The sequence below is a fragment of the Caretta caretta genome, chromosome 15, assembly GCF_965140235.1.
Source record: "Caretta caretta isolate rCarCar2 chromosome 15, rCarCar1.hap1, whole genome shotgun sequence".
Classification (NCBI taxonomy): Eukaryota; Metazoa; Chordata; order Testudines; family Cheloniidae; genus Caretta; species Caretta caretta.
This window is the reverse complement of record NC_134220.1, coordinates 31,499,599-31,526,507: the sequence shown is the minus strand read 5'-3', so window position 1 is coordinate 31,526,507 and position 26,909 is coordinate 31,499,599. Positions and strand designations below refer to the sequence as shown.

Here is a 26,909-nt window from a genome sequence, read left to right as displayed (position 1 = left end):
GGGACCTCATCTAGTCCAACCCCCTGCTCAAAGCAGGACCAACACCAACTAAATCATCCCGGCCAGGGCTTCCTCAGAGCCCATGCAGACTCCCTGGGAATCACAGGAGCACTTGAAACATTGTATGCAGCCTGGTCTGCACTTAACACTTATATTGTCCTGGTGACATTGGTCAGGGGTGTGAGAAAAACACCATTGTGCCTTCCAAAGCCCCAGTGTAGGCTCAGCTATATTGACAAGAGAGTCCTTCTGTCAGCGTAGCTACCATCCACTGGGGAGCTGGTATCCTGACCAGACAGAAAAACTGCTTCTGCTGGCATGTACAAGGGTGCTATGTCAACCTGAGCATGCTGGTACAGGCTCCGTTATGTAGACATAGCCTAAGCCTGTGTCTACACCATGGGGAATGTGGGGGCGTACCTATGCCAGCATAACCCTGTAGATGCAGCCTGTGCTAATGGGAGGGATTTTCCTCCTGGGTAGGAATACCACCTCCCCGAAGAAAATTAGCTACGTAGGCACAGCTGTGTCTGCACTGGGAACTAGGTCCGCGAGCTACATCGGTCAGAGGCGTTTTTCTATGTTGACCTCACTTTTAAGAGTTCACCAAGCCTAAGTTTTCATTACCATTGGAGCTGTGTGTGTTGGGAATGGACAGGGAGGGGAGTGGTCCCTCGCTCCGGATAACTAACCCACAAAGCCTTTAACTCCAGGGGGACTGGGCTGTTGTTTTGACCACGTGCCAGTGGTTTTCTAAAGAGAGTTTCCTTGCAGGTTATTCTGATTCTGTCCATGTCAGCTGCTGGGTTTTTTTTCCAATAGGTTCCTTCTATAGGGAAGAGTTCCTTTTCTATTTTCTTTCTCTTTTGACTTTGGACTCCTCTCATAAGGTGTCCGTGCCTCCTGAAACCTTTCTTTGCAAAAGAGATGATATTTCTAAAGTTCTGGGCACAAGATTGTCACCTCTCTCCCCCTCCCCTCTCCCCCTTCCCTGACAGCTGTCCATTTCACAATTTGGTTGCTAGACCTTTCTAGGGGATTATGGGTCAGTAAGTGAATTTGTGTTCAAAGGGAATATGACAAACTTGAGGTTGGCATGTTGAAATCTTACTCAGTGCTACAAAGGATGGGGAATGCCTCAAAAAGAAAAAATGAACCTAACCCAAATTTCTGCTGACTCACTCACTTTGAGTGCAAGGCCCTGGAAGTATTCCAGGGGAGCTGGCGGGGCGCAGGATGGGTAGAGAAATTTCCCTTTGTCTTGGGCACACGATTTCTGTAGCTGCTGGGAGGTCACGCATGTTGGTATGCATGAAGTTGAGACAGTCTCCCCGAATTTCCTGCTCCAGGAGGTTTGTTCCTTGGATCCTGTCCATAGACTAAATGCTGGAATCTCAGAAGCAGTTGGATGGACGTTTTTAAGAGTCCGCGTGTGCTCCCCATCCACCAGAAGCTGGGAAAGGAAACTTTTGAGGGACCGATGCATCTTGGCCTCAATGGGGAAGGCAACGTTCTACTCTGAGGCTGGGAGTATTCATAACCATTTCCGTAGCATGCCTCCCCTGGTAGCTGAGCGTTTGTGGTGTCAGGTGTGAACAGCCAGATGTCCTAGCCATCTAGGACCAGCTGGGACCAGCCTGAGATGTACGTAGAAAGCTTAAAATAAAATAAAACCAAAACTTAGCTGTATGTCCTGCTTCTCACTATGTAGAAGGCACCCAGTGCCCAACGTGAGGCAGAGCTGGCTCTTCTGGGAACGTTTAAAAAAGGAAAAAGAAAAGGAGGACTTGTGGCACCTTAGAGACTAACCAATTTATTTGAGCATAACCTTTCGTGATGCATCCGATGAAGTGAGCTGTAGCTCACGGAAGCTTATGCTCGAATAAATTGCTTAGTCTCTATGGTGCCACAAGTCCTCCTTTTCTTTTTGCAAATACAGACTAACACGGCTGCTCCTCTGAAACCTGTTAAAAAAGGAAGAGACCCCAGTGGCTGTGACCCGTGTTCATGCAAGAAACAAATTAAATCAAACCGCTGGTTAGGGGCCACATCTAGCTGTGCTAGTCAGTGCTTCTGTTCAAGCGACATTGCCTGAGAGATGCCGGGGCAGCGAGAACTGGAAGCTGTGCCACGCTGACGAAGCACCTGTAAAAGAAGAAACGGGTGGGGGAGAGTTAAAGGACATCGTACACAAATGCAGTGTTTGGTTTTATTTCAGCAGAGCAGGGGATGACAGCTGATTCCAGCGGTTTGGCTCTGCTGCTCCAACAGCGGGTCTCCCATGGGCTTTTTTAACTTTAGGTACTTTAAAATGAATAACCTGGTTTGAAAGAAGCGCATGCTTACAGTCAGCGTTCTGGAGGGCAAGTGGAAATCAGCATGCTGGAGCCATACTCTGAACACGCGTGATACATGATAAACTAGTGTCACTCTCTTCACTTGGAACAGGAGAAAATAAAGTGGAAAATGCTGCAAATTGGTGGGTTTTTTATTATTTCAAAAACGTTTTAGCATTGAGAAGGATAATAAAATGTTTTCTAATCACAGCAGCCCTGAGGCAATAAACAAACAGTACATTTGTGCTGTAAAATGTCTATCAAATCTTTGTTGATTTGATTTAAAGCCTGTTACAGCAGCCTGGCTTTGTTTGTGCATCCCTGACCAGACTCTCTTGGGAGCTTGGATAATGCTCTAAGAGTACTCATCTGTGAACATTCTTCATGGCTCTGGGTTTTACCTCTCAATATTTCTTAGCAACAGACTCAAGTATTTGAAGCCTGTGCTCGCTCTTCTGTAATCTGTAGATCAAAGCCATCAAACCTGTTCTTGCAAAGTATTTAAAAATGGAGGTAAGCCCCTCCATATGTCCCAGTGTCAGAGGTTGTGCTTGAGGTTTGAGTTCCACAGAGAAACAATCCTAAAATCTAAAATACCTTGAGCCGCTGCAGTTATGAACCAATGCCTTCCACGTGCAGCAAGATGCAAGGCTGTTTCAGGTGTGAAGTTGATATTGAAAAGCTGCTCAAGTATAAATATGACCAAAGGGAAATAGAACACGAGAAATATCCTGAGGTTATTGCATTGTTTAGCATCTTCTGTCCCAAAGTGTTCCAGAGCGCTTCACGGATTGTGGACCCAGTCCTGCAACTGGCTATGAACAGGGAGCCAGCGGCCTTTGTGCAGAGCATTTGAAGGATAGGAATGTGTGGCTCCAACCATCCCTGAATTGCAGCCATCTCTGGGCTGTAACTCTGCATTGGCTTGACTGCTGTATAGTGGTGTTATGCAGTTTAGGACAAGAATTGAAGAGGAATACCTCGTAATGGAAGTTAAAGGAGGCGTTTTAGGTAACTGGAGTGTATTTACTTGAGTTGGAATTTGGCTAGGACATCTTTGAGCAATGCTTTAAAGGAAAAAAGATAGAAGAAATCAGAGCTGTATACTGTCAGCTGAAATCTGGTTAATTTTAAAGTTAGGCTGTTTCAGGGGCTAAACAGGCCCTTGAGCCTCCTGATGATTTTAATGGCTTTACAATCCGATTTTTCTCTCCAGTCTGTGGTGTGAAAGATGTACATGGAGAGGAACTTTCTATGCACAAACCAATGAGACTGACTTGCCACAAAATACTGTTGAAGGTGCAAAGAAGACAATCTGGGAAAATAAAAATGCTTTGTCAACTTAATGGGGACTTTTGAAGGTGAATAATACAGATAGGCGGCCAAATCCCATGAAAATTCTGTCCAATCTGGGCATCTAACTCCGTGAGGAGACTCAAGTGTTACGTGTAGTACGATACACTTTTTGTTCAAGGAGATGGCCTGAAAGTAATTTTCTTTCTGGAATATTTGAACTTTGTGGGCTTTCCTCTTTGTAACTTGATTCTGTGTGTATGAAAGCAGCCTTGTGTCAGTGAGTGGCGTTCTTGCAGTCCCTGGGCTCAGTTAAATCAGAATGAAAAGCTTTGTACATCTCTCCGGCAGTCTGTAAGAAAGCGAAAACGTAGCTAGTTGAAGCATTTGTTGGGGGTGGGCCGCAAACATGCTCCTGGTCATTCGCTGTTGGGCAGTGGAGAATTCAGAGCTAACCTCTCTCCATGTGTGTGGAGAAGGGATTCTCCAATCTCAAAACCAAGGTCCCAGTCCTGCCATTGACTAGACAAGGGTGTGCTTCTGCGTACAATTTCACTGCTGTCATGGCGGGGGGGCCCAGTCAGTTGCAGGCATCGGGCTGTAGCACCATTTTCTCAACCAAGAATAGACCAGATAGGGTTCAGGGTATTATCAGCACAGCCAGGCGCTCCTGTGCCCAGAGTGGTGAGGGCAGGACAGGGCGTTGCTAGTTCGGCACTCCTCTGCTGGGCTCGCTGCATTTTGCATGCAGCATATGCAGGCGCCCTTGGTGAAGTTTTTCTGCTTTTCAAATCTCCTGTTGAGTGGTGTGGCCAGGACTCAGATGGCCCGTTGAAATCAGCACAGAGATTTGAAAACAAAACATGCTTTTCTACTGCCTGCCTCCTGTGTCCCCCCACTCCACCTGCACTTCACTCGGCTGCCTATGCCCCTCCCTCCTAACATCCTTTTGTCCCTTTTCTTGCTCACCTTTCCTCTCTTCTGCTCTGAAAACCTTTTCCTTGTTACAGAAACAACTTCTCTTTCTTCATTCAGGTCTCTTGAAACAAGCTTTATATGGTTAATCCACCAAAACGCAAAGGGGGCTGCGGGAACAAACCTATCTGCAGCAGTTCAAGATTAGACCTTTCACTTGCCTATTGTGTGGGTTCCCTGGGGTTGAAACAATAGATTGAGAGCTCCATGGGGCACAGACTAGTTTCCTCTGTGCTGCATGCAGATAGCCCTTAATGAATTTCCCAGCATCTGAGACACCCTTGAACAGGGCTAAACGATGTTTTAGGGGTAGTACTGCCCTTCAGAAGCAATTAAATTATGTTTAACAATAACTTCTCTGTGCACACAGTGGTGTTGTAGCCATGTCGGTTCCTAGAGCAGCTTTCAAGCTGTTCTTCAGGTCTGAGAAACTGTGAACTCGCAGGCTTGTCCCTCTCACCAACAGAAGTTGGTCCATTAAAAGATCTCGCCTCCCCCACCTTCTCTTTCTAATAACTTACCTAGTGCTTGTCATTTTCAAAGTGGTTTACAAACACTAAAATGATACATTATCTTTTCCAACCATACAAAACCAGATAAAATTAATAGGCACCAGGTTGAATACAAACAAGGGGAAGTAATTTTTCAAACAACACACCGTTAACCTGTGGAACTCATTGCCATTGGATGTTGTAATGGCCTAAGTATAACTGGGCTCAGAAAGAACTAGATGAGTTCATGAAGGATAGGTCCATCAATGGCAGTTAGCCAAGATGGTCAGGGATGCAACAACAAGGTCACTGTGACCCTGAGCCTCTGACTGCCAGAAATTGGGAGCAGAAGCCGGGTGGCTAACTCCAATTGCCCCGTCCTGTATGCTATGCCTGAAGCTCTGGTACGGACCCCTGTCAGAGGCAGGACACTGGATTAGTTGGACCATTGGTCTGACCCAGGATGGTAGTTCTTATGTTCTTATAGGCAGTGCAGGCAGCAGTGTGTATAATTAAGGTTATCTGATGCTTTCCATTCTAAGACCCTGTTTTCAGTTGCTTGTAACTTTGTCAAACTATAACCGTTCAGACTGAAATTTTCCATTCTGGGTGTTTTCACAGTCTGAATTATTTGGGATGTTTCGGTTAAAATAGTTCAGCCTTTCCAGAGAACAAGGTTAGAGAAAAATACGTTGTCCTGTCCATATTAAAAATAAGACTGGCTGTAAGATTTTGTTTTAAATTTTATTTTGAGAAGATCTAGCACTTCCATGCTACAGAGGAGGGACTTGACATTTGGCAGGGAGAGTCACCCTGGTGCCATCTCTATCCAAATTTGCCCAAAGGTCGGCCAAGTTCTGAGCTTCTGAGTAACCACAATTTGCACGCGCTCAGTAGGGATTTGTTTGACAGCGACATTCCCTGAAAGTTCTCTCTGCACTGCACACGCTGGTGACTTTGAGAACTGTAATTCTGACTGGTCATAGCAACGGTGGGTGGCAGGGCATGTGAGTTTTGAGGTGGTGATAGCTATTCCTACTGGAGGTCCTGTCTTCACTACACCCTCCACCTCTAGTGGTCCCAGAGGAGCTGTGTTGCTGTTGAATCACGGTTATGATGTTTGTAGATTCAGCCTCATGGATTCGAACAGTTTTCGACTTTGTAAATGGATGTTTGTCCCCTTTATTTTTTTCCGGTTCTCTCTCTTCATCGTGCAACTCTCTAAACCTGAAGGCCTTTGCTGAGTGGTGGCTCTTGGAGTTCCCGGAAGAATGTCTGCAGTGCACCTGTTCACCGTCCCCTGCAGAAAGCTGCTCCTTGCAGCTCCGTGGGCCTTTCAGAGACAGGCTGCAGCTCCCTCCCCAGATCTGCCATGCCACTAACAGTGGCGGTGAGAGTTAATTACAGCCCATGAAAGCTGTAGGTTCCACTCCCAGTCCCAGATCTCTGCTGCTAATTTTTGTGGCTCATGCAAAGGAACGAAGGGGTTTAGCCTGGGCAGGTGTGGGGCAGGCCTCTGCACATCACTTTGCTGAACAGCCACCGCCCGGTCCTGGAGCCCCTGCTGCTATTCTAGTGCTGGGCTCCCGCTTTGAATCTGGGCCAATGCACCCTGAGCCACTGGAGTCTGGACGCTGACCCTTCTCAGTGACAGGCCTGAATCCTTGTCATGTGCCTTGGGACTGGAAATGCAGATAATTCTCTCCGCATCTCAGCCCTGCTCGGCCTCAGGCCCTCTTATTCTGTTTCTTTGTCAGCCAGAATGCACCCTACATTCAAACAGTTTTAACCAGAGTAGGTCTTAGGTCAGTTTATGGAAACCCAAACATTAGCCCCTTCTGTGCGATTTCTCTAGCTGGAATATCCTCTCTGGAGGGATTTTCTCTTTATTTGCACAGAATCTATAATAACAAGTTTCAGAGTAACAGCCGTGTTAGTCTGTATTCGCAAAAAGAAAAGCAGGACTTGTGGCACCTTAGCGACTAACCAATTTATTTGAGCATGAGCTTTCGTGAGCTACAGTCTCTAAGGTGCCACAAGTCCTCCTTTTCTTTTTATAATAACAAGGTTTCCAAGAACAGTAGATGTGTGATCCACCTTGGCTGCAGATGAGTGGGGCTTGTCTACTACACAAACAATTCGTTCATGGCAAGCCCCCACTAGTCTGCTGTGCACTAACTGTCTGTGGACCCTGCTGATGCACATTAACAATGTGTTACACTTTGATCTAGTCCTCTTCAAAACAGATCAAAGTGCGTTAATGAACTGTTAAGGCATGTCAGCAGGGTCCATGTGGACCAGTGATTCTCAACCAGGGGTACATGTACCCCTAGTGGTATGCAGGGGTCTTCCGGGGGGACATCAACTCATCTCGATATTTGTCTGATTTTACAACAGGCCACATAAAAAGCACTAGCGTAGTCAGTACTAACTAAAATTGTATACAGACCGTAACTTGTTTATGCTGCTGTATATACTATACACTGAAATGTAAGTACAATATTTATATTCCAATCGATTTATTTCATAATTATATGGTAAAAATGAGAACATAAGCAATTTTTCAGCAATAGTGTACTCTGATACTTTTGTATTTTTTATGTCTGATTTTTATAAGCAAGTAGTTTTTAAGTGAGGTGAAACTTGGGGGTATGCATGACAAATCAGACTCCTGAATGGGTACAGCAGTCTGGAAAGGTGGAGAGCCACTGATGTGGACCTCTGGTCTGTGGCAGGCTCTGGTGGTGAAGATTCATGCCCTAGCTTGCCGTGAGCTAATTGTTTGTGTGTGTCCCTCCGTTCTATATTACTGATTCCATTTGTGTTGTGTAACAGCGCCTCGCGGGCAGGGTGGGGGCGTGTTTCATGCACTACGTCCCGTCACTGTCGCTTATGAGCTATTGTGTGCATTTAGTCACAGGCCACTCAGAGTTCACCAAACTAGTTAGTTATATATAATATTAATAATGTACTCCAAAGCCTCTGCTGTTGGTTAGTAACTATGACAATCAGCTTCCCCCAGACCTAGGAGTTATTTGCTGAAGTTGTCTGCCCTGTGTTATGCAGGAGGTCGGGATCCCAATGGTCCCATCTGGCCTTGGAATGTGTGACTACGACGATGGGGCACATTACTTGGAATTTGGAATCCTAGCACTCAGTTGCTGGAATAACTGCTCTCTGTGGCTGCTGTGTATCCGAAGGAGAAGTAATTAGGGACGGTGGTACCTGAAGTTAACGAGGCAGTATAACAAATCCAATTTCCAGCACTAAGTACTTGCAAATCCATGTAGCCAGAAGAATAAGCATCTCCTCTGGAGCATGAATAATCTAAAACTCCATCTAGTCACGTTGATGTAAATAAAAATCGTGTAATCTTTAATAGCTGGGGCGAGCCGTGTCTCGCGTTCTGGCAAGCTGTTTTTTAATAGACAGGACCTACAGTAGAGCTTACTCCTTTTATTTTAATTTTGTTCTCAGTGGATCAGTGCACCAGCTTGTCTCTTCTGGAGGGCTGGGTAAAAAGTAGATTGTCATATGTGGAGAGCGGCTCCACTCTTCATGGCTCGTTGTCCCCCTCACACAGCAAAACTGTCAGGCTCTTGCAGAGAGATCTGGGTGGAGTTCCCCCGCCAGGCTTTTAATTAGCCCTAGAGCAGAGGCAGAGCTGACTGCCTTGTTCCACTCACACATCCTACAAATCGTTAGCAGTAATCCAGCACTTCTGTACTGGCCCAGTGCTACAGATACCGTCAGTCCGTTCTGTGAAGCAAGGAATGAAATCCCTGGTGCACAGGGGAAACTGAGGCAAACAAGTGCCTGCCTTTCAGTGGTGCTGAGTGCCCAGAACTCCAGTTGAAGTTAATGGAGCTGTGGGTGCTCAGCACCTCTGACAGTCAAGCCCCAGGTCTCGGGGGAACCTGTGTCAATGTCCAGTTGGGAAGGTGAGGTGCTGCACTCCGACCACGAGGACCTGCAGGGAGCTGTCTATGTGATGGGTCGGTGTGTAGTGTTACTAAGTGTGCTCACCAGCCTATGGATGAGTGCATCATCGCCACCAGCAGCAGAAACCGAGGCCTGTCGTGTACGTGGAGAGCTCTCCTGGCGTCTGTGCTTAGCTCTGCAGCAGAGGGTGCTCCAGAAATACTGTGGAGAGAATCCCGTCGGCGCTAATCCTGGAGCCAGGTGGAAATCCCCTTCCAGCCTAATAGGCCTGGTTGCTGTGTGCAGCCAAGTTTGCTCCCTTCTGTCTCTGCCCCTTCTCCACAGACCCTCCAGGCCCTTCACCCGAAAGGCGACTGGAGCCTGCCTTGCTGGTGCCCTGCAGAGGCACCAAACTTCTTGCAGCAGTTACGCTGGTAATGTTTTTATCCCTGGTTCAGAGCCATCTCCTGGAAACAGCATGTTGTTGTATGGTATGCAAAGAGGAAGCTAACAGTTGCAGATGCAGAAGACAGGGCTCCTTGGAAATCCAGGGGAGGGGTGCGTGTGTGCCCCGCATGGGTGCCTGTTTTGTTCCAATGTTAAGATCACTTCTTGTGGGTCTGCATGCTGCAGGTAGATTGTAAACGCTACTGGGCCCCAGGGAGTTTCCTGTGCTAAAATCAGTTTCACAGACAACAGGGTGAAGGAATCAACCTTGAGCAAAATGTGGAAGAGTTTGTCGTCGCCAGGGGAATCTTGCAGCTTGCTTTGCAGGGGCCTTTGCTGATGTTTTATTTTGCTCTGGGTTTCACATTCCCTTGACTTCGCTTTGAGTGTTATGCTCAAAGGAGCCTAATTTTCAAAGCAGAGCTTGCTCAGAATTGCAGATGACCTCAGTCAAAGCCGAACACTGAGCGCAGGTTTGCCAGAAAGGCTTGTGAGCCTCCGCAGCACTTTGGCTCTTGCCTGATTTCAGAGTTTGTAATGAAACGGGAGAGCAGGTGCTGTGCAGTGTCCTCTGGAGCAGGTGGCATGGTTCTGTTTACCAGTTGGGACTCTAATATAGTCAGTCTGCCATCCTCTCTGGCCTCACACATCCTGCCTGCTTCTGCCTGGCTCTTGCTCTCTCCGTCTCAGGTCTTGGGAAGCCAGCCTCCTCCCTCATTTGAGAGAGATTTTCATTGCTTTTTGCTTCTCCCTCTGCCTGTGCTCCAAGACTCTCCCTGAGTTTTGTCACCCGATGGACTTTGCAAGGTTTCCTTTCCCTGGGATGAGAGGAATATGATGCCAATGTCGCTTCATGGGCTCAGGGTTGTGATGCCAGGTGCATAGTCTTATTTTTAAGCCTCGTCTGTAGCTGAGACAGCCAAGTGACACTGCCAGTGTTAAGATATTCAGGCTGGTTTCTGCCAGCCAGTTGCTAGGTTTGGTGGAGACAGTGAATGATGAACATAACAGTTGTATCTCGCGGCTGCATGTATTTTGGCTTTCAGGTAGACGTTAAAAGATTACTGATCTGTGTGTTGATAGATGCTGTTAAAACTGCAATATGGAAAACTGCACCCTGAGAATGAGCATTTTATTTCTAACCATTCCGATGAATATCAGTTATCTGTAAACAAATCAGCATTGTGGGTTTTTTTCTCATTAGGTATTCATCGGCCATCTGTATTTCTGAGCAGAGATCGGCCCACGGCAATATGAATTTACCAGGGAAAGGTAAGTGTATCAAAAGAGGATCTGTCAGAGCAGTGGGGCCCTGCGTGACATATTGGGAGTGAGTTAATGAATATTTCATGTCTGTGTCTGCACAGCCACTTCTGTTTTATTAATATTTTACCACTCTCAAAAACTCCTAGAAGCGATTGCTGATCTTGCTGTTATTAATGCCTAATCAGAATGCAAAATAGGGGAGATTTTTAATTGCAGGGATTTTTTGTGAATTTGGGTTTGTATTGATCCTTATTGCTACATTGGCCACAGCTCAGCTGTTCCTCTGCATGCTGCATTTTGCTTCCTTTAAAGCCATGACTAAATTCTCAGTCTGGTTGAAGATGGAGTTTCTGGCTCTCTGGATGGCACTCCATCTTCGTCAATGTGTCCCGTGGGTCAGAGCACCAGCCGTAAGCATGCTGGGGTTTTACTGAGCAGCTGAGCTCTGGTGAAGCCTTTAGCTCTTTGGTTTCTGTTGATGAACTTATGTCCATAGGCTAGTAGGATTTTAAGTCCCTGGATCCTGTGTGGGAGGGAAGAAGCCGGGGAGAAGACAGTAACTGAGGACTTTTTCACGGATGTTAGGGCCAACGGGGTTTGTGCTGTAATCATGTAATCTCACCATCTGCATGACACGGGCCATAGAATTTCATCCAGCAATGTCTGCAGTGGAGGGAATTGCTCTTCCCGATGATGGACGTTCACACCAAGCCCTAGAACCTGTTGGTGAATGCTGCCGCAGAAGACTGCAGAAAGCAGCTCGAGCTTAGTTGCACCTTTGACCTCGCATTAGTGAGCAGGCTCACTTGTGTTTGTTTAGGAACTCTGAGTTTAGGGATGTTTTAGTGACCCCATCTAATAATAAAAAGAAAAGGAGGACTTGTGGCACCTTAGAGACTAACCAATTTATTTGAGCATGAGCTTTCGTGAGCTACAGCTTACTTCCGATGCATCCGATGAAGTGAGCTGTAGCTCACGAAAGCTTATGCTCAGATAAATTGGTTAGTCTCTAAGGTGCCACAAGTCCTCCTTTTCTTTTTGCGGATACAGACTAACACGGCTGTTACTCTGAAACCCATCTAATAATAGGTATTACTTGGGGTAGCAGACTGGTCTTGGCAACACCCCTTTGGCTGCCCCACAGCAAGTGTACCCCTTGTTACCGTTGGGGAAGGAGGGGGAGAGAGAAGTGACATGTTCCAGACACAGATGGAGACAGCATCAGATCAGGGCTTAGAACCTATGGGTTCTTGTTCCCTAGTCATGTGCTCAGACAGCAGGCTGTCTGTATGTCTGTCACCCTGAAGCAGATAGATCCAGTATTTTAAGAGCTCTTTTTTCTTTTTAAATGGCTAGCAGGCAAGATTAGAGGCCAAACAGTCTCTGTAAATGCTGCATATTTGCCATCTGCCTTGGCAGTAGTTGAACAAGCACATGGATGGGCAGGAGGAGAGCTGAATAACATTTGAGATCACAGTCCCTGAAAGCAACTTTGTCCCGCACCCCTAGCCTGGCTCGCCATGCTGTCTGCACAGTGGAGGGCCAAGAACATACTCCGGGCTGTGCAGCAGGTTTCACTTCAGGATTCTGGCACGTGGCATGTTCTGGCTGGTCAGTTTTCCTGGAATCCCGTGTTTGTGGTGTCAGATTCACGGCACTCTACCCATTTCAGGTGCCCAAATGAGCCATGTCCTCACCTCTAAGTGACCTTGACGAGCTAGCGGGGCTACAAGGGAATCCTGGTAGGAAATGTTAACCATAAACCGTATTTGCCTGCCCCATTTAATACAAACTACCGTCCTCCCTTTAAAATCATTTATTTTACCTCTGCTTAGACTTTTGAACTACATCCCATTACAGTCCAGTTAGTCTGAATTTCTGACCATTCCAGCTATAAAGGCGGTGGAGACCAGAGGCTCGTGGGCATTTTAAATTGCTTTTGGAGATGAAATATATTAAAAAGTCAAATGACCAATTCATCACTTCAGAGACATGTAACTCGATTGTAAAGTCTCTGGGCCCAGAACTGCTGCTCTTTGTACAGTACCATGCACAGTAAAGAGGAGCAGCGTGCCGGACACAGCCAGTGCCCTGCAGAGTGTGAAAATGGACTGCTCTGTGTGGTTACATGGGCCACTGTTACGTGCTTGCTTTCATTAAGAAATTTTTGAGGAGAAAATATTTTTCTTAGGCAATGTTTTGGATTGGCAGTGAAATAAAATGCACAGCGATTCCCTTCCTCTCTCCCACGTTCAACTTCTGTCCAAATCATAGAATCATAGAATATCAGGGTTGGAAGGGACCCCAGAAGGTCATCTAGTCCAACCCCCTGCTCGAAGCAGGACCAATTCCCAGTTAAATCATCCCAGCCAGGGCTTTGTCAAGCCTGACCTTAAAAACCTCTAAGGAAGGAGATTCTACCACCTCCCTAGGTAACGCATTCCAGTGTTTCACCACCCTCTTAGTGAAAAAGTTTTTCCTAATATCCAATCTAAACCTCCCCCACTGCAACTTGAGACCATTACTCCTCGTTCTGTCATCTGCTACCATTGAGAACAGTCTAGAGCCATCCTCTTTGGAACCCCCTGTGAGCTGCGTGTCCTGAAGACAGGCTGCTCACAGAAAGGGGAGCATTCAGCATCCTCTGCCCCTCCGTGCGCTTCCCACAGCGAGTCCGCTCAGGCGGGGCTCCTGGGGAAGCCAGAGGGTCCTGCACCCCAACTTCGCAGTCAGACGTGACTCTCAGCCAGCCAGTAAAACAGAAGGTTTATTAGACGACAGGAACATGGTCTAAAACAGAGCTTGCAGGTGCAGAGAACGGGACCCCTCAGCTGGGTCCATTTTGGGGGGCAGTGAGCCAGACAACCACGTCTGCACTTCACTCCATGTCCCAGCCAGCCCCAAACTGAAAACCCCCTTCCTTTTCCTCCTCCTCTGGGCTTTGTTCCTTTCCCTGGCCAGGTGGTCACCTGATTCCTTTGTTCTCCAACCCTTCAGCTCTCACCTTGCAGGGGGGGAAGGGCCCAGGCCATCAGTTGCCAGGAAACAGGGTGTCGGCCATTCTCTGTGTCCAGACCCCTGCACACACCTGCCCTCTAGGGCTCTGCAATGATCATACACCCTTACCCCACCCCCTAGATACTTAAGAACTGCCTAGGGGAAACTGAGGCACCCCCACACTATTCAGAGGAAACATTAAGAACAGTCCCACTTCGTCACATCTCTCCCCCCTTCGAGATCGAACTGAGCGGGGTCACTTTAGCCGGTGACCTGGGGAAGTTCGAAGCCACCAACGTTCCCATGGATGCCCCAGCATCTCTCCCATTCCTTGGTAGGAGTTACACCAGGCCCTTCCAGTTTCACGCCCTCCCTTAGGTCAGGGGTGGTCGATAGCACTCGCAGGCCGCATGTGGGAAGGTTTATGCAGCCCATGCCCTTTGGCCACCCCAAGAATGTCTCCCCATTGACCATCACCTTCTGCTCCCACTGGAGGTCCGGGGGGGGCTGGCCCCAGGAAACTCCACACAGACATATAGGTTGGGGTCAGGAGTGGGAGCCTGTCCACATCCCCAACCATCTGGCTGACGGAGTCTATGGCCTTGGGACCCAGCAAGGGAACTAGACACCGGGGCTTTTCCGCAGGGTCCCCTTGGTTCAAATCGCCAGCCTGCTCAAAGGCAGTGAGGTGGGCATCCACATGCCACCCCTCCTTAACCAGGGGCAGCAATTTAGTCTCGAGGTTCCCTGCGGAACTGGCCCCCCGGGATCTATCCCCACTCACCCCGGGGAGGTCCCCTAGGCCTCTCCGCTCCCCCACCGCCAGTTCATGCTGCTGCTGCTTCTGCAGCTCTTTCTCGGGCTCTCGCTGTCTCCCAGGGTCCTCTTGCTCTCTCAGACTCAGCTCCAATCCCGTCCGTCTCGATCCCCCGATGGGGAACCCGATCGTGAAGACCCTCGTCTGGTCGGGGACAGGAGTCTTGGGGATGCCTGGCTCCCGCTTCAGCTGCTCCCAGATCCTGCTATAGCCCCAGTTGGGGTCAGGAATCTGTTCCTTAGAGCGGTCATCCTCCTCCAGCTGCACGATTAACTCTGCTTTGGTGAACTTTCCAACGCTCAACCCTCTCTTTCTGCACAGGGTTACAATGTCCTTCTTAAGGAGACGGTGACAGGCCATCACTCCGCTCCTCCCAAGTTGTTGTGGACTCACAGGCCCGTGTGTTCTCAGCTCCCCACGGTTTCCAGGGAGAACCCCTAGTGTGCCAGCCCTTCTCGAGGTCACCACCTCTTTGCCAGGGTCGAGCTGCAGACTCCTCCGCCCCTTGGACTGCTCGCTGCAATCCCCAGGGGAACCCTGTTACTGCACAGTCCTTCTCGCTGGTCACACACTCCCAGGGGTTAACCGCCCCCCGAAACCGCTCCTCTCTGAGCCTTCAGCAGGCCTGGTCCTCGGCAATCCCCCTTCGTGTTACTGCTCCCCAGTCACTTACTGCAGGAAGCGCCATCCACGGGGTGCAATACATCCCACCGCTGCCACCAGTTGTCACGGAGTCCCTGGGCGATGTTCTGGAACTGCTCCCCATGAAGCCAGTCAGGACTCTGGGGCAGTCGCCTTTCTGTGAGCAGCCTGTCTTCAGGACACGCAGCTCACACAGCTTCCACCTTCCTGGGTCTGACCTCGGAGCATTCAGCATCCTCTGCCCCTCCGTGCGCTTCCCACAGCGAGTCCGCTCAGGCGGGGCTCCTGGGGAAGCCAGAGGGTCCTGCACCCCAACTTCGCAGTCAGACGTGACTCTCAGCCAGCCAGTAAAACAGAAGGTTTATTAGACGACAGGAACATGGTCTAAAACAGAGCTTGCAGGTGCAGAGAACGGGACCCCTCAGCTGGGTCCATTTTGGGGGGCAGTGAGCCAGACAACCACGTCTGCACTTCACTCCATGTCCCAGCCAGCCCCAAACTGAAAACCCCCTCCAGCTCCTCCTCCTCTGGGCTTTGTTCCTTTCCCTGGCCAGGTGGTCACCTGATTCCTTTGTTCTCCAACCCTTCAGCTCTCACCTTGCAGGGGGGGAAGGGCCCAGGCCATCAGTTGCCAGGAAACAGGGTGTCGGCCATTCTCTGTGTCCAGACCCCTGCACACACCTGCCCTCTAGGGCTCTGCAATGATCATACACCCTTACCCCACCCCCTAGATACTTAAGAACTGCCTAGGGGAAACTGAGGCACCCCCACACTATTCAGAGGAAACATTAAGAACAGTCCCACTTCGTCACACCCCCTTTCAGGTAGTTGAAAGCAGCTATCAAATCCCCCCTCATTCTTCTCTTCTGCAGGCTAAACAATCCCAGCTCCCTCAGCCTCTCCTCATAACTCATGTGTTCCAGACCCCTAATCATTTTTGTTGCCCTTCGCTGGACTCTCTCCAATTTATCCACATCCTTCTTGAAGTGTGGGGCCCAAAACTGGACACAGTACTCCAGATGAGGCCTCACCAATGTCGAATAGAGGGGAACGATCACATCCCTCGATCTGCTTGCTATGCCCCTACTTATACATCCCAAAATGCCATTGGCCTTCTTGGCAACAAGGGCACACTGCTGACTCATATCCAGCTTCTCGTCCACTGTCACCCCTAGGTCCTTTTCTGCAGAACTGCTGCCTAGCCATTCGGTCCCTAGTCTGTAGCTGTGCATTGGGTTCTTCCGTCCTTGCATTGCAAGGAATTTACCCGAAAAGCCCTCTGTGACCTAGGGGTGGGATTGCAAAACCTGCACTAGTGGGTTCGGCCGGGAAAGGGGGAGGGATGGTTTGCCAGTTTTAACAGGAGCTTTGTGGAATCAGCAGAGCAAGAGACAGACTTGCAGGAGCAACAATCCTCCTGCCTGAATCTCCTGCAGAGAAGTCGGGTCTTCACGGCAGAGCCAAATGAAAGCTTCAGTGTTTCAAGGGGAAACTTTCTTTAAGGTCAGTTTCTGGCAGGGGAGTATTCATATTGGCAATGCTTGCTGCTAGTGTTTACACTAAACCTTCAAATAAGTAGTTTGTTTAATAATTAACCCAATTTGATGCTCATTAGCCATTGCTTCTGCTGAAGCAAACCCACCAACCTCCTGGAAATCAAATGGGAAGAGTTTTCTCATGTCATAGCTAATTTCTAATCAAAGTAAACAAATGTATACAGGAAACTTCTTGTTTATGGAACTGATAGAAGGGTTGTGTTGTGTACTTCAGTGAACATGTGTAATACAACAGAGGGAAAACTGCAAGAACGGATTGGGGACACATCTGGGATGGAGGGCAGTAAATCAGTCTGTCACCTTGGAGGTTGATGTTTTCTTGGCCTTCATGAGAAGGGAAAAGCCTAGCTAAGCCAAAATGCCCCCGTCCATAAATACAAAAGCTCTGCCATTGAGCTAGTAAAGAAAGGCTGGCGCTTTTGCTGCATTCCCACTCTTCCAGAATTGCTCGCATGGAATACCCAGGGCTTGGAGGGTTCTGTTCTGTTTTTACTTCAGTTCTTCTCTGTTTTGATTAAAATACTTGCTTCAGAGCAACACATATTTAATAGAAGGAAGTAATGGGATGAAGATAAGCCAAGGAAATTTGTTCTGGATGTTTTGGAAATACTTCCCAAAGGGTTTCCTGGATACGTTATTCTTACTTTCCTCTGCTAAACTGCTGCACAGCATTGCTGGTAAACAGGTACCTTCCTCCCCAGCAGCAAGGAAAGATCTCTTTACGCACAATCTGAAAATCACTTCGCCATTCTTTTGGGGATGTAAGATGGTGATAAATCATGAGGTTGATTAGACCCTGAAATGGTCTCTCAGGAGTTGTGGTGGAAGCTGGAGTTAGTTCCAAGCAGACAAGACAAATGGCTTGGCCAGGGCCAAGTTGAGGTGATCAGTAGGTCTTTGTGTGATTGATTGGAGGCTGAGGCTCTCCTGGTGTCAGGTGGTTCAGTAGGAGACGGGCCAGGTAACCAGATGTGTGCCCCTGACTTCTTTGAACATGTGCTGTTTTCTTTGCAGACGCGCACGGGATTGGCTGCTTCCTAAGTGAAAGCTGAAGGCAGAGGACCCTTCGGTCTCCCAGCCTATGTGCAGAGGAACAGAATGCGGATCACCATGCGGCGGGTGTTGCTGGGGCTTGGCTTTGCTATTGCCCTGATGGTGACTGTGCACGTTGGCCAGCAGATGTTGGAGTGCCAGGAGCTACTGGGCAAGGGCTATGGCAAGCGGAAGCATGGGCTGATGAGACCAGAAAATGAAGAACTGGTCGTGGTGGACTCCAGTCGCGTCGAGTACCGGTACAGCAAGGAGATGCCTCTGATATTTATCGGTGGGGTCCCGCGGAGCGGCACGACTCTCATGAGAGCCATGCTGGATGCGCATCCAGAAATCCGCTGTGGAGAAGAGACTCGCATTATTCCCCGGGTGCTGGCAATGCGCCAGGCCTGGTCCAAATCTGGGCGTGAAAAGATGCGCTTGGATGAAGCAGGAGTGACGGACCAAGTCCTGGACGCTGCCATGCAGGCATTTATCCTGGAAGTCATAGCCAAGCATGGTGAGCCAGCCAGATATCTATGTAACAAGGACCCCTTCACGTTAAAATCCTCTGTCTACCTTTCCAGACTCTTTCCCAATTCCAAATTTCTGCTGATGGTTCGAGATGGCCGGGCTTCTGTCCATTCCATGATCACAAGGAAGGTAACGATTGCAGGCTTTGACTTGAACAGCTACCGAGACTGCCTTGCAAAGTGGAACAAAGCGATCGAGGTGATGTATTCCCAGTGCGTAGAGATTGGGCGGTCCAGGTGCCTGCCAGTCTACTATGAGCAGCTAGTGCTGCACCCCGAGCACTCCATGCGTGTCATCATGCAGTTCCTAGACATTTCCTGGAGCGACGCAGTGCTGCACCATGAAGAGTTAATAGGGAAACCAGGCGGAGTCTCTCTTTCCAAGTGAGTGTCTGTATGGCCGCTGCTTTCCAAAGAGACTCCTGCCTGGGCGGAGCGGGTTCTTGCCAAACCTTCTTGGGGCCCACCTTGTTGCTTATTTTCATGCCTGGTTTCCAGGAGCAGAGGGATCGATGCACCCAACTCTGCTGTAGCGTATTTGTGTGCGTCTAAGTAAAGAACTGCGTGAATGTCACAGTGGCGGTGTCCCTGACCGTGGTTAGCTGCGTAGGTGAGGAGTTTTGAGAATGGTGACATCTCAGTCGTCCGACTTGTAAATAAGGGGATGATTTCAGGCTCTGCTTTGGCAGAGTCCTGTTGAAGGAGCTCCAGTTTTGGGGTAATCTGTGTCCCCTTTCTCTTTTTCTACCCATTCCCAAATATTTCTTTAAACATTGGATTACATTCCAGCGAGCACTGAATTGTTTTAGGTAGCATGCAGCTGAGTTTTCCTGACCTCCCACTGCCTCTTGCCCCACATAGTTCTGACGTGATCATGGGATAAAGAAGTGTGTACGCACAACATGCATGTTTAAAGCGATTTCATATTTTGAGCTTCTTGCTGCAGTTGTTTGTAGTGATCATTTTGGCTACTTGGTGACCTTAGATTAACCTAACCCAACCTCTAACTGTAAACACGGATATATAGGAACTAGCTAGACACGTCTGCCTTCTAACCGTCTTTTTCTGTTAGTTTTCTCCATCCAGAACGGGGAGGTGGAGGAGAAAGAACCCGCTATATGGTTTTTCTCTTTCTCTGAGCAAGGGAAGGGGGGGACGTTGTCAGGCCATACTTTCCTCAACACTAAGGTTATGTCTGCACTGCAGTGAGACACCCGTGGCTGGCCTGTGCCTGTGAACTCAGGCTAGTGGGGCTCCGGCTGCAGGGCGGTTTAATTGCGGTGTAGACATTCAGGATGTCCTGAGCGTTGGGACCCTCCCACCCCGCAGGATCCTAGAGCCTGTCCTCCAGCCCGAGCCCCAGAGATCTACACTGCAGTTACACAGCCCGTAGCACGAGCCTGAGTCAGCTGGCACTGGCCAGCCGCAAGTGTCTCTTTGCCGTGTAGACTTACCCTAAAAAGTTCTTCCCAAAGAGAGAGTAGCAGTGGAAGCTGACTGCATGTGATTTGTGATTCAGTACCCTTGTAAAATGCTGTTTCACGCTAGTCAGTGTTTTACTGGGTGTAGTTCTCTGAGTCACAGTTGAACTGATGCCCCAGTATGCCCTGCTGTGTAACTGAGGGCCTACTACTTGAGGGAGGGAGGGGTGGGAAGAGTGATTAAAGTCCCATATTAGTTAAAGACCCCAGAGGGGCATTAGGGCCTCAAAGAGCACTTTATTTTCCAGAATTAGGGGCTCTAGCCCAGGTGATCAGTCCCAAGGCAAGTCACTACATTGCTGATGCTAGTGAATGGGGGGTGTTGGACCAGTGGCTGTTGTGAATCTGTAGAGCCTCTTCGAGTCTGGCTCTCCGTGGTGTGTAAGGCGTGAACATTGCAGATGTACCATGCAGGAACTGGGCGCAGCTGAGCAGAGGGAGTGCAGAGGATGGGGAGCATGCAGTTCACTCAGGGCTAGAGCTTTTCTCCTTTACGGCCTTGTCTTTCCTTCGCTATAAACCCTCCCCAGCCAAGGAATTGTGGTTTGTGGTAGCAAGGGAAGGGGAGAGCAGCTACTGTGGTAGATGCAGGCTTATTTCTTAGGGGAACTGATGGCCTCTGTTGGGCTTCGTATCTTTAAAAATCTGCTGAGAGCAAATAGTCCATTAACTTACTAGCGAATAGCTCATTAATTTACTAATGCTGCCCAGTTCCCGGGGTCTCCTTTCCCATGACATCTGTGTGGCAGGTAGCCACAAATTCCTTTGATTTTTCTCCTGTAGTAACTGGGGTGAGAGGTTTGGGCCGTAGGAATGCCTGTCCCTTCTGAACAGTTTAGAAATCAGTGACTGATCTCCAAGGCCTGACGGGGAGACAGGTTGGGATTGGAGGCTTTATCTCAAGAGCCTTAGGCGCCCTGGATCCTTCATGGTCTGGTGGCACCTGCCGCACTCCAACTGCAGCTTCTTCTCGTGCCGTGCCAGAGATTTACGTGTCCTGAATAAATAGAACGGTCTCTGGGGAGGGCTCTAATTTTCATGCAAATTATGTAAATCTGCCTAATTACAGGACGTTAACTTTGCTGTCTCAAAATGTAAAGGGACAGTTTGTGCAGTGAGAGAGGCTGCTCTGCCTTTGACTGCAGGGGCAGATTGTCGCTGCGGAGGGCATAGCTCAGACTGGCAGCAATGCACCAATTGCAGTGGGGGACACGCTTTCCCTCGCTAGGGGAAACAGATGCAGATGATCTAACACAGAAGGCCCAGCAAGGTGGGCAGGACAAACAGGAGCATCCCTAGGCCGGGAAGAGTGCCCAGGACTTCTTAGGCCACCTCAGCAGAGAGTGGGCAGCACAGCATTTCCCCTTCAACTTCTGTGGCAAGAGGTGGCACTTCGGGAAGGTTGAGGATGGGGATATATCAGTGACTCCGGTTCCCACACGGCTTTGCACTTGGGTATTGAAACACGTGGCGTGGTGTGTTAGTGTTGGGTCTTTGGCCCTGCAGCTTCACCATCCTAATGATGGCACTGATGCTTTACCGATAGATAGCTTTGAAGCCTCTGATGTATGAGCTTTGTATCCTGAAGACGCTGAAAATATCTGAGCTACACGCGTCTCTCGGGCACTGAGAATGAGAATTCAAATGGCAATAACCCAGCTGCCGGCTCCTACGTATGAACACAACATACATCCAAAACCCAAGTGACTGATTTCTACTCTCTTTTCAGGATAGAAAGATCAACAGACCAGGTTATTAAGCCTGTAAACTTGGAAGCTTTGTCCAAATGGATCGGGCACATTCCAGGGGACGTATTGCAAGACATGGCCCAGATAGCACCAATGCTCTCTAGGCTTGGCTATGACCCATATGCAAATCCACCCAACTATGGGAACCCAGACCCCTTGGTAATCAACAACACCCACAGGGTGAGTATTTCTACTGTCTGCTTAGCATGCTGAGCGTCACTGGATGATGATGGGAGTGACACATGTTACAAATACAAAATAGCCACAGAAATGTGGATTTACTATATGTAATACTGACTTACATACCTCTGCATTTACGCAAAGCTGTTAGCGCTAGAAAACGCCAGTCTCTCCCTAGTGGAAGACCTAGAAATCGGTGCTTCATTCCGTAGCTCACCCCAGACTCACTCCAGTCAAGGGGAGGCTGGGTGCAGAAGGAATGCAAGGTCATGTTCTGGGACAGTGCACCTACTGCAGCTGTGCTAAGGCCAAAGAGACATTCCCCAGAGGATTTGTGTGTGCTGCTCTGGAAATTACAGCCCCTGCTAGGGGGTGCTGCAGAGCCACGAGCTGGTTACTAAATGGAGGGAATCTTCTCATGTCCTTGTTTCTGCTTGGGCCCAGGTCAAACTCTCCTCCCCCTCAAAGGCAGGACTCCAGGAGGACCAGGCAAGTCCTGCACGAGGAGAACTAGCTCAGGGAGCTGCTATGAGGTGGTGCTGATGGTTTATTGCAGTAATACCCAGAGGCCACAGTCATGAATGGGGTCCTGTTATGATATGCACAGAACCAAGGGCAGACTCTGTTTTCATGATCTAGGTGGTTTGGTACCATCTGTGTGCATGATGCATTGAAATACCAGCCCCTGGAGCTGGCTTGATTGGCTGCTCTGATTGTGGCACTGGCTTTGAGGACTGTTCCAGTCCCTGCAAGCCATGTTAACAGCAGTGGAAAGTGGGATGAGAGGCTCTCCCAGGATCCAGACCCTGCAGGATTCCTGAGCAAAGTGGAGCCCTTCAGTTTTTGTCAACGTGAACGTGGAAAATGGTCATTGTACAAAAGATCCCTTCTTAATGCAGTTTTTAAAAAATTCCCCCTTGGGTGAGAAGGGAGGGAGTGCAGCGCAGCCCAGAGAAACCACTTTTAGCAGAAGTCCTGAGGACTGCACCGCAGCCACTGTCCGATGCCAAACGCCATCTCTGTGCTGAAATTGTACCTCGGCCCACAGCGCTAGCGATCTGCCCAGGAGGGCAGAACAAAATCACTTCACGCACGATGCTTACGCCAGGCTATTGCTCAGGCCTTTGAGGTTTGCTTCTGGTTCAGACACGCTATGACATGCCAGGCAGCTAATGAGGCAGAAGGGCTGCTTAAGCATCAGCTAGTCCGTACAAAGTGGAGTCACTCTGCTTTCATTCCTTCCATAGGTTATGAAGGGGGATTTTAAAACACCAGCCAATCTGAAAGGGCGTCTTCAGGTGAGAGCCCAGTGACTTCTCCAGGTTATACCTTCATTTCGGATGGATTCGTGGCATGTCTGGTCCCTCACATGAGTGCACAGAGTTGGGCAGCAGCTCTGTCCTTGGGATACCTGACTCACTTGCATCTCCTGCTTTAGCCCATCCAAATCTCCACTGCACAGTTGTTCCTCTCCCGTCGTGCTGATCATGTCACGCCAACCCTGGATCCTTTCACTGGTGTCCTGTCTGGTTGTATGAAATTTTAGCTGCTGGTCATCACTATCCAAGCCTTGCATACATTCGTGCCCGCCCCTCCTTCCTGCTAACGTTATTTTCTCTCACTCTTGGCTTCTTGCTTTCTGTGGGGTGTCTGTGCATTCATCTGATCCAAACACTGCCGCTGCCTCTCGTCCCTCCGGACACGCTCTCTTCCCTGAGGCTCCTGACTCTTGACCTGCTGTTCTGTGTCTTGCCATGTGTGGAGTGGGAAGCGGGGGGAGGGGTGTCTAATCTAGAGAGTGTAAACGTTCCAGAACATGGCTTCTGGTTCTGATCGTCCTCTCAGTGTATAATTGTTTCATGTGTCACTAATCAAACTGCTCCCTTTGCACGGGTGTACAATCAGGAAGCACTTTACAATTTTGTGCAATCACACTGGCACTAGAGGTGAAGGTCAAAGAACTTTAAACCCTTTCCTCTATCCCCCTAGAAAATACTGCTTAAATAGATAGGACACAACAATATAAGGAAGGACTTTTTCACACAATGCACAACTGTGGAACTTGTTGCCAGCAGATGTTGTGCAGGCCAAAAGTAAAACTGGGTTTAAAAAAAAAATTAGACAAGTTCCTGGCGGATAGGTGCTGTTAGCAGAGGTGGTCAGGGACACAACCAGATGCTGTGTGTGTCCCTAAGCCTGTCACTGCCAGAAGCTGGGCCTGGACAATGGGATAGATCACTTGATAAATTATCCTGTTCTGTTCATTCCCTCTGAAGCACCTGGCATTGGCCACTGTCAGAATACAGAATACTGGCCTAGAAAGACCATTGGTCAGCTGCAGGTACTGAATGGCTGTCAGGTGTAGTCCCATGTAGAATGCATTGCAGTGATGAAGATCTGGATCACTGGGGAAGCCAAAATATCACAGGAGAGGTGGCGATTTCCTGGCAAAAGTGCACTCTCAGCCACTTACGTTACAGCATTGCCTCTGTCTCTGAACTGAGCCGTAATCAGCTCACTCTCAGAAGTGCGATGGGAGAGTCTGGGTTTTGTATGTGACTTAATACTAATCATTGCTTTTCTTGGATTATTTTAGGTGACTCAGAATACGTCTGCTTCTCACTGAAAATTAATGATTTCCAGGTAGGTACTTGTGCTTCAATTGGAAATCCTGCAGATCTATTTACATTGCTCTGGGCCTGGGGTTTTGCCTGCATAATTTTTAGTGCCTGTTGCTCTAGGTGTGCTCCTGAGACATATCAACTCCATGTTCAGTTAATTGCTCCAATTTGTCAGAATAACGCTGGTACTCTGCCAGATGGGTTTCAAAACGTGACTTCTTGCGTTTCCTGTGAAAACAGGTTTATTTGCCCAAAGTGTAAACGACCTACTCGGTAACATCACCAGCCTGTAGCACTGCCGAGAACATGGAAATGTCCACATGAACTGAGCAGTAGTTCTGTGGTGCAGGAGGAGAAGCTCTGATAACCCTCTAGGATGTGCCATTGACCTCCTTGGATTAATTAGAAAAAAAAAAAAAAGTCAGACTAGTTTGTAATTAAAAAACAAAACAAACAGAACACCCCTGTAGTTCTTGCTTTCCTCTCTTCCCCTGAAACAAAGCTTAAAGGTCTGTGTTTTTACACAAAAAGAAAAGGAGTACTTGTGGCACCTTAGAGACTAACCAATTTATTTGAGCATGAGCTTTCGTGAGCCACAGCTCACTTCATCAGATGATACATCTGATGAAGTGAGCTGTGGCTCACGAAAGCTCATGCTCAAATAAATTGGTTAGTCTCTAAGGTGCCACAAGTACTCCTTTTCTTTTTGCGAATACAGACTAACACGGCTGTTCCTCTGAAACCTGTTTTTACACAGTAATCCCTACGCTGTCTTGTAAACACAGTTGTGAGCACTTGTAAAATCTAAGGCCATCTCTACACTTACAAGTTGCCAGCAGCACGGCTGTACCAATTCCGCTTTGCCGCTGTACGAGCGCTCGTGTAGCTGTGTTATGCTGATGGGAGAGAGCTCTCCGGTCGGCGTAATAAAACCAGCTCAACAAGCGGCGGTAGCTGTGTTGGGGGGAGAGCGTCTCCCATCTACGTAGCGCTGTGCAGTGAGCACTTATGCCATCAAAATATGTCACTCGGGGCGGGGGGGGGTGGTATTTTTTCACTCCCCTCAGCGACAAAAGTGTTGACATAAGTGCTGGTGTAGACATGGCCTGACATTGAGAATGTCCATTGAATTGGAAATGTTGTCTTGCTCTGAGTTTGAGACACAAATGAACATCACATTGATAATGATTGTGATAAAGACGACAAAAGCATTGAACAGGAACAGAGGGTATATTAGGCCTGGTCTACACTCACAGCTTATGCTGGCATAGCACTGTCAGTCAGGGGTTTGAACCCTCCCCCCTCAGAAACGGAGCTTCGCTGACAACAGAAGCAGCAGTTTGAGGTGTTCCTACGATGGCGGTGCTCCTCCTGTCAGTATACGGTGCATCTACACTGAGGGAATAGGCTCTGCCGTGTAGATGTAGCACCAGTCTTGGTTCCTGATTGGGAGTTTGTATGTCTCTCACAAAGTCATTTGTAAGAGCCCTGGGTACAAATGATCATAGATTTGCTGTATTAGGTATATAGCTCATCCCTCTGACTAAAATACCTTTCTTCCCCCCCGCAGGATGTTGCAAGTGTCCTTTCATTGCCCAGCAGAGAAGGAATTTGCAAATGCAAAAGTGGAAATCTGTTATCCAAGCATATTGCTTGCTAATAATATTGCCAAAACGTGACTGCTGTACAAGGAATGTATTTGCATTTATTTGCAAAGGTCAAACATTTCACACTTCAAGTACCAGTTGTCTACCTTTTCTGAACACTCTGTGAAAAAGAGAAAAATCTGTGGAAATGAATTTTCTGACTGAACCTTCGAAGTGCATTGGAAAGAGATTTTATATTCAGTTACTTGAGGACTTTTTAAAGTTACATTAAAATTGTCTTGTAATTTTGTTCTCTAATTTGAAACCAGAAATAGGTGTAATAACCGCGTCGAGCCTTTGTTGTACAAGTGACAATCGGAGACCTGCCTCCTATCATTCCTTCACTCGTAACGTACAGAATCTATTGCAGAGTTAATATATGAGGCCGTTCTGTTTCCGGCGTGGCTCAGTCTGCTTTATTTCCCGTGATGCGAGTGGTGTCCGGTGCACAAGAACGTGTCCTAGGCGTGCGGGACCGAGCCCCCGTACGGCTGCTCGCTCTCCTGGGGTGTCCCCGTCCTGTGGGCATGGCTGGGGGCGCGCCGAGGGCATGGGCCTGGCGGGGGCTGCCGGGCTGCCAGGGCCCAGCCGGGTTGCTGGATGCCTGGGGGGGGAGCTGGCCCTGTGGGACCAAGGGCTGGGGGTGTTGGGGGGGTGCAGTGCCTGGGGGACCCACCCTGGGGAGCAGCCGGGCGCCCCCCAGGCCTGAAGGTGCGAGACCACGTGCGGGGGCTGGGTGCCCCTGGCTGCCCATGGGGCCTGGCAACCCCCTTGCTGGGGAGTGAGGGGCCTGGATCCCTGGGGGCGGGGCAGGGGCGGGGCCTGGGCCCAGGCTGCACCGCCTCCCGCCGCAGTCAGCCCCTACCATCGAGAGGCGAGGCCATGACGGGCCGCTGTGTGGGCCGCTCTGCCGCCGTGTCTCTATGGTCA

The 26,909-nt window shown here is 49.0% G+C and overlaps 1 protein-coding gene across 3 annotated transcripts in view; it reads left to right on the top strand.

The window, feature by feature from the left end:
- Positions 1-26,376, top strand: part of TPST2 (tyrosylprotein sulfotransferase 2) — a 45,085-nt gene extending 18,709 nt beyond the window's left edge. Inside the window, exons 2-8 of one of the 3 annotated variants that reach the window (XM_048822029.2) lie at positions 10,668-10,735; positions 16,569-16,688; positions 17,756-18,687; positions 21,514-21,712; positions 22,960-23,010; positions 24,309-24,355; positions 25,904-26,376. In XM_048822029.2, coding sequence (XP_048677986.2) covers positions 17,840-18,687; positions 21,514-21,712; positions 22,960-23,010; positions 24,309-24,338 — 1,128 coding nt within the window. In that variant the 5' untranslated portion in view covers positions 10,668-10,735; positions 16,569-16,688; positions 17,756-17,839 and the 3' untranslated portion in view covers positions 24,339-24,355; positions 25,904-26,376. Of the gene's footprint in view, positions 1-10,667; positions 10,736-16,565; positions 16,689-17,755; positions 18,688-21,513; positions 21,713-22,959; positions 23,011-24,308; positions 24,356-25,903 lie in introns of all 3 variants that reach the window. The other 2 variants (XM_048822031.2, XM_048822035.2) reach the window with 2 other exon arrangements.
- The last annotated feature ends 533 nt before the right edge of the window (positions 26,377-26,909 follow it).